This window comes from Choristoneura fumiferana, chromosome 11 (genome assembly GCF_025370935.1).
Source record: "Choristoneura fumiferana chromosome 11, NRCan_CFum_1, whole genome shotgun sequence".
Taxonomy (NCBI): domain Eukaryota; kingdom Metazoa; phylum Arthropoda; class Insecta; order Lepidoptera; family Tortricidae; genus Choristoneura; species Choristoneura fumiferana.
In genome coordinates this window covers 1,108,014-1,123,095 of record NC_133482.1, presented here as the reverse complement: position 1 = coordinate 1,123,095, position 15,082 = coordinate 1,108,014, and the positions used below count along the sequence as shown (strand labels likewise).

Here is a 15,082-nt window from a genome sequence, read left to right as displayed (position 1 = left end):
CTCGTTTTTAAAGATCCCTTATATTGCTGGTTTTTAATATCCTTACATGTGTTTTTTTTTCTTTATTAGGTATTTAAAGGTGACCAATGATTGACCTCTAGGTATCTATATAGATATGATTGTACATAGATAGTGCCACGCCACGAGAGTTGAAGTGAATGACAGCAGGATTTTGCCATATACTCATTTATTTCAGTCATTCTCCTTTTGTGCAATCAGTTATTTTTTTAGCTTTTTTTTAATCAGTTATTTTTGTAATCATTCACTTTAACTCTCGTGGCACTACCTATAAGTGCTGATGAGAATGATCAATAGATAGGTGTCATTGTCATTACCACAGAGTACTAAGAGATACGTCATTAGGTACTTTATTGTAACAACCTTAATCTACGCTTCTGCTCATCTTAAAGTAAAATATGCGCAAGTACCAAGTGCCCGCCTTAGATTGGTAGACACTTATAAGTAGTGCTTGCTACCTGCATAATTGGAATATTTCTCAATGAAATTATCATCATTTGCGGAACGCCACTTTGCGATGCATGACTCGGCAGATCGCTCTTCAATGCACGTCTTTATTTTAATCCATTCACATTCAAATCCAACTCGTTGTTTGACAGTCGGTGACAGGCGCGGCATCATCGCGCGGGAACTGTCAAACCGATGTTAACGTCTCGCGTTTCGTGGTAATGAGTCCAATAAGTATATTAAAACATTATCTATTTGGATATGATTTGTTTCAATTAAATAACATGTTAAAGAATGTATCCTTGAGAGGTGGGAAACTTGCCTTAAATTTAGTATGTTCGTAATTAGATTGTTAAACCTTTTTAAATTTCAAGTGGAGGTCTAAAGTCGCGACTTTTATTTGCACCGCTCGAGGACTCCTAGAAGCAAAGCCATCGAAATCCATTAAAACCAGTATGAAGGAATTTTATTTTTAAAAGGCACAGGCACGACTTTCATCCTCTCGTGCGAAAATGGCGCGATTTGACAGTTCGGCTTTGGCGGGAACCGACGATTGTTGCCAGCTCTAATGGCGCATTCCGCGAAACAATGGGGAAACACGATCTTTAAACACAAAGGAGATTTCCGTTTGATGTGGATTGCTACTGTGCTTTATAATTTATGTAGATACTGTTATACGTTTTTTAAATGTCAATAGGTACTTGGAGTAACTGCATACATAGTGGTCTTCTTTTAAATTAGAAGTGTATGAAGGTTATCGCAAGAATAGAGCTGTTGCGCTTGGTAAGTGTTTGCTTCTAAGGTACTTAGTTAAGTACCTAAGTTAACTATAGCAAACAAATAGCATTATTTTTTCCGTCGCGATCGCGACCCGTTACATTAACCACTCGAACTATAATAAAAAATGCAGCAAGGGTGTCATTCAAGCTCATTACATAGAAATATAATGTTAGCACCTTTTTACAACGGCTGTACATAATTGTACCTACATGTTCATGTAGGGTCTGCACCGTTCAATGGACTCTTGAGCGAGGCAGGGGAGATTACGAAACAATGGATTTTTCCGAAATACATAATAATTCGTCGCGTCAAATGGCGGTTGTTGCGCGGCTTAGAGTTCCTCTATTATATTGGATCGAACCTTTTTTTAATTTACCTACTTACCTACTTAAAAATTACTTTTATTAGTCTGTTGAACTCGAGGAAAATTCAAGGTTTATGTGAGGAATTACTTAAATTTGTCTCTCCTAAAAAAAAAGAAAAGTCACTAATACAAATAAAAAATAGTCTTCATTAAGTACCTAAGCTACCCATGTTACGAGTATCTCTAGTAAAACCCTGATTCATATTCTGAATAATATGTTTTTGCAGCTGTAACTTTTTTTTATAAAAATACTATCAGGTAAATTATATGATAATAATATAACAGTCCGAAAAGCAACACTCGTCAGTGTTAAACATATCTTCAGATATCAAAGGATCTTGGCCTTCCCGTCAACAAATTATTCGAGCAAACTCCTAATTAAAACAGCCAAGTAGCAAGAGCAAGCCTCAGCGGAACCCTCATAAATATGCCTGACTCGTTGTGACACATGGCTGGATTTTTGAGATTTTTTTGGGTCCGTGCTCAAGAGGCCGGCCGCCGCCGCGCGAATTATTAAAAAGTTTAAAATAAAAAAATAATGTCTATGGCGTGCGGTCGCGCGGAAATATAACGCGATGCTTAGTCACGGCCAAATGGTCGGGTAGGTTACGTTATGGTTATGGTTTTTATTTATTGTAGGGGTATTAGTAATGCTGCGTCAAATTTCGCATTTACTTGCACACAATATTTTTTTGCTGACAGATCAAACCGCTCTCAAATAAAGTGTTTCTTTTTCTTACACGTAAGTTTTTTATTAAACATTAATTTAATAGGAAGATACATAATATTATTTCATATAGGTAAATAAAAATAAAAAGATCCAAGCCAAAAAATAGTTTAGCAAACAAAATGTGTACCTAGTTATTAGTTTACTCAAGGATGTTACTTGTCTATCAGTAACATCATGATATAACTACTAGAACAAACATTGCACAAAAACATTTTAAAACCAGTGGCGCCGAACAAAGCGCACCCAATGAATTAACTCTCCCTCGCAGATAAAATCTAACCAACCGCACGACAAAAGAATTAGTCAAAATAATACAAAAAATGTTATACAATAGCTGTCGAAACGAGTTGTGGGCGAAATTGTTACTAAAGTGTAGCAACATCTGTCCAAAGGGGAGAACGATCATTTCGTAAAGTCATAATCACCACGGGAAGCAACAGCAATACAAATCGTATTCAAAGGCAATAAAGTACTTTCTTCGCTGGACTGTATAAGTAGCTTTATGAGATATCGAACAGCGAATGTAGAGTTAACGCCATTACTGTCAAATTGCGGGCCAATCAGCACGGAGGAACGCCGACCAATCGGCACAGCGCGTGTTTCGTGTTTGGAATGCAAAATTTGGGGGGAAACTAGAACAATTTGTAACCTTTTTTGTGCAACTGAGCGGTGATAATAATACATTATTCCTATGTTAGGTTTGTATGCGTACTTATGAAAGTAAATAGTGAACAGCGGTGAATTTTGATTAAATTTTTAAATGTCGATATTTGATTCTCCTTTTTAGGGTTCGCCATGTCTGTCTGTCCGTCTGTCTCTCGGTCCGTCCATCGGAGGCCACAGAATAGATAATAGTCTGAGGCTTAGCTTCGAGATTATTACTGATTGAAAGCAATTATGCCGACAAAGTGGTATAATAAAATGTAAGTTTTTTTATTTAAGTATTTTCAATGTTTGCAATACTTTAGGTATATCTTAGAGCTGTGAAATGAATGTCAAAAATTATAAGACAAAAGACAGCGATAACACCGCCCCATGTCCGATAAAGGTATTAGGAATGGGATCAATCAATTCAGTTAGGTATGTGAGTGGAATTGAACCTTGAATTTAAAGCGGAAACATAGGTACCTACAATTTCTTTTTTACGATGTAGCCGAAAGTATGTTACCAGGTAGTTTTTTTTCCAATGAACTAAGCATCTATCAGCAGTTTACTTGAAATAAACACAAGCATGAGACCAAGTCGGCCACACTTAAAACACCGCGGTACCCCCACGAGTTCTCATGCAACTTCCCATCAAATCGGAAATTGCTCATTCACACTCCGAAGCGTCCAGTCAAACGCCACTTAGACGTTCTCAAGACCACTATAAAGAAGTCAAATTCAGTCAATAGCGATCGAAAGTCAGCGCGCGCGCCGCACGGCGCCATTCAGCGTCACGCGAGCCCAGCGTGGCTCCGCGCTCACGCAGCGCTCCCGCCCTTCCTCATTACTACAAATGAGCAGATTGACAATAGACAACCTTTGACATGTTTCACGGTAAAATGAGCATCTCAGCTTTATGGGAGAGAGCGTGCTTGCGAAGTCGGACCTGTGGCCGCGTGAGAATTTGAGGGAAATTAGCGATACGGAAACGTCATGAGGGTTCTTATTATGCGGAACTACCGGTAGATATATTGATAATCATTCAGATAGTGTTTTAGTTGCAAATGTTGGTATTATTCGCAGGCACTCGCTTGGACTTCTTTTAAGCAGAAAATCTTTTATAAAACATAAATGTTTAGACCAAATCTGATTCTTTAATCTTATACAGGTTTGCTCTACCAACGTGAGAGGCAGCATTGATTAGGTAATCTAACTAAACTAATGATTATTTTTAATTAGCCCTAGAATTTTAGAGTTAGGCCTGGCAATTGAATTGAAATTCCGCGAAAAAAAACATAGGGAATTCTCAAAAGGCACCTAGGTAAATCGTACATTTCGGCTGGTTAGATCATTTCTCCAAATTCGTTATTCCCTAGTAGCAAAATTTCCATTAGCTTTTTTCTCAATATGCTATTTTACTGAAGCCTATTTTCACAATCGTATTTTTTCCCAATTTTAATCGACACAGAAACAGTGTCGACGAAGCTCCGCGTACCTACTATCGGCTGATGCAAACTTAACATACCTACCTACGAGTAGGTACCATCAGCCAAATATGTGGTCTATTACCCTAAAGTTGATAATCGTTTGCATGTCATAAAATAAAATTGCCAATAGACGTGTCTGTCAACTTGAAAGTTCGACTTTAGCGACATATTAATTTGATAGGAACTTGTTTAAAAATTGATAGACCACTTATTTGGCTGATGGTGTACCTAACCTAATAACCTATAGGTATACCTGCTTCCTAAACTACCTCCTAATTTTACCTCTAAATTTTTCGCAATTTATGTGCGAAATTAAATTTGAAATTTACCACGAGCTTTGCGGTGAAGGAAAATGTCGTGAGGAAACCTGCACACACTGGTCAAAAAATTTAACGGTGCGTGTGAAGTTCCCAAACCGCACTGGGCCTTCTTATTCTGAGAGGAGGCCTGTGCCCTACACTGGGACGTATATAGGCCGGGATGATATGACATAACATCCCTCTTTTTGCGGGCTAAAAATGGGCATTTCAAAAATGAAATTTCAAGTAAAAACTTATTCCTGAAATGTTAATTTCACTTTTAGCCGCGTCGCGCTGAGTCAGGCCGGTCATCCCCGTCCCTGAGTCTCACTGAATTAATAAGGCGGAACGAGATTAATGAAGGACGTAATTAAGAGCTTCGATATTTTTGATTACCTAGTGATACAAAATTATTTAAGGCCTAAAAATGATAAGGCCTTGTTTACAAAATACGATACTTCCACTTCCACTGCTCTCTGTCCTCTGCATAAGAGGGGCAGTCCTTCAAGAAGTAGTCCAGTTTAACCCGCCATCGCCGGGCCAGGTCGCCTTTTTGATTTGGCCGTCCACTCGGTGGTTATTTAGACCCACAACTCACATGATTCCACCTTCAGTTTCAGCTTAGACGACTGTTTACATCTAATATATAAAATTCTCGTGTCACAGTGTTTGTAGCCAAACTGATTTTTATAGGACTTTATAGGACGTAAGCTATTTTTCATAGCCCTAAGTGATAACGGTGGTCCACCCAAAAAAAATCTTCTTTCTAATATATAAAATTCTCGTGTCACAATGTTTCATGTTTCAGACATTCCAACGCGTGTCAGTACTAATCAGTCCCATTAGGTTTGAACGAACCTTTCCGTCTAAAACCTCTATTGGTTAGATTCCTGTTTTCATACAATAATATTATCAGCCTTTGACAACATCAGGTTTCAACCAAAATCAGAACTTGCATTCGACGCTTGACCTACCCACCCGAAGTTTGTCACACATCAACGTTATTAACTTTTAACCGATCATTAATGAAACAAGAGCCCATTGTCCAATAACGGCAATCAACGGCCGAAAAATTCAGTAGCGACCCCGCGTTATTTACGTCCCATTACATCCCTTACCTGAACAAAAAAACCTAAAAATCTCCGTTAAGTTCGAACTTCATTCACTCGTCAAGTGGCTCCCAGCCCTAATTTCCTTTCATGTTGAACAATTTTGTACCGAACCTTCGATTGTGGTGCAAAAAAGAAATTTAAAAAAACTATTGATCGCGCACAAACGCCACTTCAGACGCGCTTTGTGCGCCATATTGGAAAACGTTTTGACAGCTACGTTACATGTTGGAAAGGTGCGTTAATAATAATTTGAAGTGCGTTCGAAGCTTGTAGCAATTTACAGTTCCGTGAATGTTGGCTCATTGGCTCTGTGGTAAACAGCAACAGCTGATCCTCTTCTACAGACATGACAGACAGTATGTATTCTTAAACAAAAAGGATGAAGATATAGCCAGTCAAAGTTTCGCATGACGTCACGCCGTGCGAGACTTTTTCGTACGGCGTGACCATTATGACACTTATTGTGACAACGTTCTACTATTGGGTCCGTTAATTCATGCTCTCGTGTAATTTACGATAAGGACATGAATTATCAAGCAGTACATTGTTGTCAGTCATTGCGGGCCGATAATAACAGGCCGTAGGGGAGACCGAGGAGAGTTGTGACAGAGGAGAGTAGTGACAACGTCGATTTTTGGGAACTTATTAACTGCTAGCGACCTCGCAATAGCGCGCGTTTGATAGCTCGAGACTTGAACTAAAAAACGCGCGCTATTGCGAGCTCGCTACCAGTTAACAAGTTCCAAAAAATCGACGTTGTCACTACTCTCCTCTGTCACAACTCTCCCCGGTCTCCCCTATAGTCCGCATCAGAAGTAGATGAGCAGTTTCTTTTGCTCAAAATTATCTACACACTCTCTTATTACCTTGGCAGTAGAGTCGTTTGTAGATTATTTTGAGCATCTTAACTGTTCATCCATTTCTGTTGCGGACAGTACATTAATCTCGCACTTTGATTTTAATTTAACGCATTCACTGCCACCGACGCATATATGCGTTTCCGCAACTTCGCCGAGTGCCGCTGTCATAATTGTTCATACATTTTGAACGCACATGTGCGTCGGTGGCACCCGTGGAAGTCTGATGGCAGTGAATGCGTTAAAAATGTAAACATTTCTTTTAGAAGTAGTTTATTAAAGGATTTATAGATATTTAATTAAATTAAACTACAGTTTAGTTTGTCAGTGTTTCATTTTTATTAAGAGTGAATTGCATCTTTTTGAATAATTCTAACGAAATCATATATATCTTTAAATCATTGATATGTCATAAATCATCCGGCTTTGAAAATGTTAAAATCAAATTAAAATAGCTATTACGTGAAATTAAAAAAATATATAAAAGTTTCAAGCTAAAACCTTACATTACGCTTGTTTTCATTTTTGTTAAACTTCAGTCAAGGTCATAGATATTTATACACCGATCGCGTCAAATACGTATTTGTGCACACCGACCTTATTGCTAGTAGCATAAAGATGTAAAGAAATTTTCGACGTCTTGGTAACGTACATATAATTATGACATTGAATACAACTTCGCCTCTGATGCAAAAACGGCAGATACGTTAAAAAAAGTATACACACATACATACGAATTGTCGAATAAAGAGAAACTTTTTTTTTCGATACCTACCGTTTTTTAGCAAGGCACAGTTCTTAAATTTGTATGGTAATGGTAAATAGGTTTGTCATGTGTTTTTTATAACTATGAGCATGACTTGAAAGTCTTGACTTGAACGACAACACAGTGAATGACATAATCAGAACGAAAATCATTTAATAAACACTTAGTTTATTCCATTAGCGTCTTCTTCGTTTTGCTATTTTAAGTTAATATAGAGACTAAGTCAAACTCAAATAACAATTAATTGATTCTGACGTTACTTTACGGAGGTCAATGAATTTACAATATCTTTACCTTGTTTTTTTGCTACACATCGCGCACCACAGTTCTACGTTTGTGCGATATATACAGGACTGGATTAACCGATTCTCGGGCCCCTTTCCAGGCATTTGATGAGAATAAACTGTGTGAAAGTTCATTCAAATCATACGACTACATGCGTCAAAAAAAAGCAATTAGATATACCTACGTATATAATTGAGGATTTATTATTTATTTATTTATTCAAGCCATAAATGGTAATAATTTTAATAATACCTTTAATTATTTTTGGGTTCAATTTTTTTCTAATGAAAAATTATCTATAAAACATTTTCAATTTATTTGAAGCGCGCGCGGCCATAGACGGTCGCTGCTTACTCTGCCTAATGGTTAATCCGGTCTTGGCCCTGCGACAAATACCACAGACGTAGCTGTGATGCACAATTAGAAGCAGAGAAACGAGGTAAATATATTGAAGTTTACACATAATAACTGTTAACAAAATCTTAGTGATTAAGTAACACAACGTGAAAAGTACACTTCCGGATTTAAAGTGGAATGTCTTTCCAGTTTTCTATATATTTCTTTATATATTTAAGTAAGGCTGGCTATTAGCGGGAAATCCGCTAGATGCTTGCTTTTTGTGTTTTTCTACAGAACAATTTTTATTTTTTTACCGAATCAATAGCCTGATATTGCTCAAAAACAAACAATATAGAATTGGTAACATCGATACATCTAGTAAGGATGCGTTTGTCTGCATGAAACTGAATTTCTACCTACAGCTAAGTGGAAATCATCGCCATGTGGACCTTCCCTGGCTTGACCCCTGCTGCCTAGAACTATACCCCTGACTGGACCCATGTTGATTCTGTGAGTAGTTCTGCCTCTGGTTCTGCCCATAGCTGGGTCTCGGTGAGTATCCGTCTTGTCTATTTTGCTGGTACCCCTGGCTTTGCCTGTTCTGGTACCCTTGGTTTGGGTTTTGTCCGTATCTATCCCGCTGCTGGTAGCCTTGACGGTTAAAGGATTGGCCTTGGTAGCCCTGGTTTTGGCCGTAGCTTTGGCTCTGGTAGCCTTGGTGGCCTTGGAAGCCCTGGTGGCTTTGGTGGCCTTGGTGGCCCTGGTTGAACGGCACGTACCCGCCTCGGTGAGGACCGGCTGATAGTGACCGATCTGGAACAAAAGAAACTAATTTATAAAAAAGAAACACCAAACAAAGGAGGAGGTTCACAAGTTCGTCGCTTTTTCTATCTATGTTCCCCGATTACTTGTGGTTGGACCGATTTGGAGAATCCTTTTTTTTTAAAGGACATCCTTTACAGATGTCAGAAACCGATTGTGGGAGTCCGCATAAATTGAGGGAACTGATCAAATATTATGGCACGCTTATATAAATTTGGATACGTTTTAGGAAATAAATATCGCGGGACAATTCACACCAATTGACCTAATCCCAAAGTAAGCTTAGCAAAGCTTGTGTTATGGGTATTAAGCAACGGATAAATATAATTATATAGATAGATACATACTTAAATACATATTAAACACCCAAGACCCGAGAACAAACATTCGTATTTTTCATACAAATATCTGCCCCGACACGGGAATCGAACTCGGGGCCTCAAGGTTCGTAGTCAGGTTCTCTAACCACTAGGCCATCAATCGTCAATCGTACGCAAACGCCATCATCTCGGCCTATATACATCCCACTGCAGGACACAGGCCTCCTTTCAGAATGCCTGTACCTTGCAGGCCGTACGAATTAGGAAATTCATGCATACCTACTATACAATTCTCATCATGCACCAAGTTTCCCTTCATTGTAAAATTGTAAAGCTCGTGGTACATTTTAAAGTCACAGAAGTGTTATTACTCTCTGAGGGAATTCTCGGACAATATGTAAATAATAAATAATTGTATAATTTATAATTGAATAATTAGTAATTTAATAATTGAAAATTTAATATTATATAATTTAATAATAATATTTTTTTATCAAACAGACATTTTTGTTGCAAAATGTCCTTATAATAGATGGAACTAAACAAATGGATATATATTAGAGTAGTAGTAGTATTTTGTTATTAATATAGTAAATCTCAATATTTGCATGACTTATAAAGTTTGAATGCATGAACTACGTGTAATGTACTACATTTAAAGCAAATAAATAAATTTCATTTCATTTCATTTCAGAAAAATGTAACGCACGTAACATCCAAAATACTCAGACAGGTGCGAGGTTTGAACCCACGGCCCTCTACTGGAGAGGCCTCACAAGTACTTATTTACAATCAGACTGTAATACTGGCTCTGTTATAAAAGTGCGCGGATTCGCGACAGCCGGGCGTCGAGTGTAATCCCGACTATTTAACAGTTCGACTGCCGACCAAGAAAGGTATCGCGCTAAAAGGGCGTATGTTTGTACCGAGTGTTCGCACATACGCCCTTTTGACTGGCAGGTTGTGCTTTCAAACGCCGTGCGCTCGCGAATCGCTCGCCGAGTGTTTAATCGCTTGCTTTGTGACGCCCTAATGTCGCCACGTCGATGTAGATGCGGATGAAAAGACTTTTTTTTTATTCGACTGGATGGAAAACAAGCAAGTGGGTCTCCTGATGGTAAGAGATTACCACCGCCCATACACCTGCAACACCAGGGGGATTGCAGATGCGTTGCCAACCTAGAGGCCTAAGATGGGATACCTCAAGTATTTCACCGGCTGTCTTGCTCTCCACGCCGAAACACAACAGTGCAAGCACTGCTGCTTCACGGCAGGATTAGTGAGCAAGATGGTGGGACCTTGCTCAAGGTCCTACCACCTGCAAAACTTTTGACTTTTGGTAATCGGCCAAGCGTGAGTCGGACTCGCGCGGTTGGCGATAAAAACATTCGCAAAGTAAATTGAAAATATCCGTCTTGAGAATAAATAAATTAATAAATATCATGGGACACTTGACACCAATTTCCTAGTACCAAACTAAGCAAAGCCTGTACTATGGATACTAGGCAACGGATAAACACTTATATGTATAGATAAATACATGCTTAAATACATATTGAACATCCAAGACCGTTCTCGCATTCGTATTATTTATACAAACAAATATCTGCCCCGGCCGGGAATCGAACCCGGGACCTCAAGCTTCGTAGTCAGGTTCTATACATTGTCAAATTTTGCTGAGAATGTCTTATCTCGGCATGGTGCGTATAGTGAAATACGCGTTACAGAATGATGAGCCGGGTTTGATTCCCGCACCAAGCTTATCTTTTCTAGTTTTTTTAATGTTCCGAGTTAAAGTATGTTTAATTGAAAACAAGGTTCAATCAAATATATTTTTACTCTTTAGTGTACAAAAAAGGAAATACAAAAAGGTTAAACAAAAACCTAATTTGACCCACTCTCCATACAAAATAACCTATTTCTGCATACATTTGAGGGCCAGATTTTTTGCCGCTCAGTATATTATTAATTTTACACAGCTGGCATAACTACAATTGACGGGTAGTGATTGAACTTATCAGCCAATCCAATCCCAATGTTATTTGAAACGTATAGGCGCAGGAAACAAATCTCATATGAGCTACGCCAAATCTGTGGCAAATACTGGGGCAATGAATGGTCTGTGTTTTAGTTTTGTCTTCGGAAACTTTGTCCTCCACTTTTTCCGAACAAAACGGGGACTATGGAACACTGTGGCATGCTCGATATTTTTATGGTACGTTTTAAGGTGTATTAATATGATTTTAACTAAACTTTGTTTCACGCCGTAATAACAGACTTTGAAAGCCATACTTAAAACCTCACGCATCTAGTGAGTGAAAAAACGATAGCCCTCATTGACGGGTAGTGATTGAACTTATCAGCCAATCCAATCCCAATGTTATTTGAAACGTATAGGTACCACTCATGCTTTGAACCAGCGCAATTTTCACTCACACCCGGGAAACTTTTCGATATTCCTGTGCAAAATTACATTTCAAATGCCACAAGCTTTACGTTGAAAGGAAACATTGTGAGAAAACTTGCACAAACCTGTGAAGCAAATCAATGGTATGTGTGAAATTCGCAATTTACACTGGGCTTGCGTGGGAACTACGGCCCAAACCCACTTATTTTGTGGGACGTATACAGGATGGCTCATTTAGATCGGTCAGTATGAGTAAGTCTGAAACTATAAGACATACGAAGATCTGTTCTTAGGATGTCATCGATTTTAATAACAAAACAAACTGCATTCATACATTAAAAAAAAACTTGTACTCAACTCGGGAATCGAACCCGGACGTTTTGAAAAATAAAACTTACATTATTAAAGAATATGGAAGCAATGCATTTTATTCATTGCAGATATCGTGTTTCCATAGTAACATTTATTGCTTATGACCTACACCAGTGTTTTTCAAACTTTTTTCATATCGCGACCCGCCTTGGTTAGAAAAATATTCTGCGAACCCCTGCTTACAGAAATTACACTGGTATTATTTTACGTTGATAATACAAACATTGAATAATCATACATAACAGAGATTTTAAGATACGGCGACCCCTTTAAGCACGTGACGGCGACCCAGATTGAAAAACACTGACCTACACTATCGATAGATATCCAATTAAAATAATGTAAGTTTTTTTTTTTCAAAACTACCTGGAGACAAGTTTTTTTTTAATGTTTGAATGTAGTTTTTCTTGTTACTTAAATCGATGACATGGTTCCTAAGAACAGATCTTCGTATGTCATATATTTTTAGACTTTCCCGTACTGATCGATCTAAATAAGCCACCCTTTATACTATACAAGTTGTGGTTGAGACGTTTTAAAAACAAATGACATAATCACAAACACATGCTTTTGTTTACTTAATTATTATTATTATTTTGATTAGAAAGGTGATAGATAGTAGTCAGTTCCATAATATTATATTTCCACGTGCCGCGGTGTAATCCACGGTCGCCAGCTGGGGCGCTGAGCCGTTCAGCTCATGAACAGTTTGATCGTAAAAGGATTTGACGCGAGCTCCAAGCTTCAGCGATACGGCAAACAAAGAATTAACTCATCAACAACTTCGTCATGCTGTACGCAAATAACTTGATATCTGTAGTACTTTACAAACAGTCAGGTTTTTGTGGCATGCTTACCGATCGCTCCGCTGAACCGTTAAATTATGTATCTTTATAATGAAGCGTCTTAAATATTGTATAGTTTTGTGCTTCATAGAAAAAATATGTGGGTGGTGTCGATGTTAAGCCCGCTTTAGATTAGCAAGAAAAATCGTGCAAGTTGCAGTACATTCATCATCATCATCATCATGCCAGCCTATATACGTCCCACTGCAGGGCACAGGCCTCCTCTCGGAATGAGAGGGCTTGGGCAGTAGTTCCCACGCGGGCCCAGTGCGGATTGGGAACTTCACACGCACCGTTGAATTGCTTCGCAGGTTTGTTGTGCAGGTTTCCTCACGATGTCTTCCTTCACCGTAAAGCTCGTGGTCAATTTCAAATGCAATTCAGCACATGAATTTCGAAAAACTCAGAGGTGCGAGCCGGGGTTTGACACTATGATCATCTGCTTGAGAGGCCATAGGTCATACCACTCGGCCACCAAGGCTCAGCAGTACATTGCTAGGCTGTAAGCCCAAAGAGTTGGTAGTGGTCTAGCGAGCGCCGCAATGTAATGCCACTTGCACGATTTTTCTGGGCTTTTTTATTTAATGAGGGTTCGAGAAATAATAATAATAATAATATAATAATAATTCATTTAATTCGAGTAACTTAGTGACTCATACATAATTGTTTTAGTAAGAACTTATTAGCTAAGTGTTAGTTAAATCTGTACTTACATTGATTACAAGCAAGAAATACCGTGCGTCAGATAATTAAACTTGCCTACAAATATGATTAGTTTTTAGGGTTCCGTACCCAAAGGGTGCCAAAGGAACCCTGTTACTGAGACTCCACTGTATGTCTGTCTGTCTGTCCGTTGGTCTGTCACAGGGCTTTACCTCTTGAGCCGTAATTGTTAGACACTTGAAATTTTCACAGAATACATATTTAGTTGAGGCCTCTAGGTTGGCAACGCATCTGCAATACCCCTGGTGTTGCAAATGTTTATGGGCGGTGGTGATCTCTTACCATCAGGAGACCCACTTGCTCGTTTGACATCCAGTCGAATAGAAAAAAATATCTAAGGGGGGCTCCAATATAACCAACTTGTTTTTTTTCGTTTTTTTGCTAATGTCTTATGTTGTATGTTATAATGGTACGGAACCCTTCGTGCGCGAGTCCGAATCGCACTTGACCGGTTTTTTTTTCAGGTTAGTTAGGTTATCGTTATTTAAATCACAACAGTTTTATACATTACTAAGTTCAGGGGGCCTACCATGATCTTTTCATAAACGATCCAAACGCAGAGCAGTTCAATTTAGGTACCTAAACGGAATCGTCGAAATTGGTACCACGACGTTTATTTCTCAGAGCTGAGTCTCAATGGTTTACAAGTGAATGAAAGACCGATATTGTCTCTGGTCCGAAACTGAAACGCTAAGTCGCGAAAGGGATGCCGCTGTATGCAAACCAAATATTGTATACTAAAACCTCTTTATTTTGAAAACCATAACTATTCACAAAATGCCATGACAATTCTAATAAACCAGATTGTATACATATTGGATTGTTTACGCACAGCCGCAGCACCAGTTGTGTTGATTACAAATAAAATGTTTACGCTGTCACTAATCCACGATTCTATTTTCTCACTGAAAAATTAGTTTTATCAATGAGAAGTTAAGAAGCACAATGTCCTATGAAAAGTTATAAAACTTGAATAAAAGTTTAAAAGTTCTTGAAATTTAAAAATATTCCAAGTAAAACACTTAAAATTCCAAAAGAATTGACAGAATGAGTAACTTATACTGAATCGCTAAATTTGACACTGAAGCGATTCAATTCCCACTCAAGTTAAGCGTCATGGTACGAAAACCGCTTCAAGTGAGTGAAGGAAAATGTCTGTATCGCTGTCGCTGAACCGTGCTTGAACTGAATCGCAAAAGTAACGTCGTGGTACGAAATAGCGATGCAGTTCAGTTTAGAGCCTAAACTGAATCGTATTAAGAGAGCGTGGTAGGCCCCCAGGGGCCCCAGCCTAATCCTCCAAAATCAAATTGAAACACAGATAGACAGACAGATATTGAGATTTTACAGTCTTAAAGAAATGTTGAAGTGATAGGGACGTGTGCCGGGCACGGTTCCTGCGGCCGCGGGTCGCGCTCGAGTGGCGTAACGAGGCGCTGCCATTAGTGCCATTGTCAGTGGCGC

The 15,082-nt window shown here is 38.7% G+C and overlaps 1 protein-coding gene across 1 annotated transcript in view; it reads right to left on the bottom strand.

Moving 5' to 3' along the window:
• Window positions 1–7,054: 7,054 nt before the first annotated feature.
• The window catches only part of LOC141432446 (5'-3' exoribonuclease 2 homolog), a 38,759-nt gene continuing 30,731 nt past the window's right edge, over window positions 7,055–15,082 (bottom strand). The window contains 1 exon segment of the mRNA XM_074094014.1: window positions 7,055–8,942. Within this exon segment, the coding sequence (XP_073950115.1) occupies window positions 8,563–8,942 (380 nt within the window). The 3' untranslated portion in view covers window positions 7,055–8,562.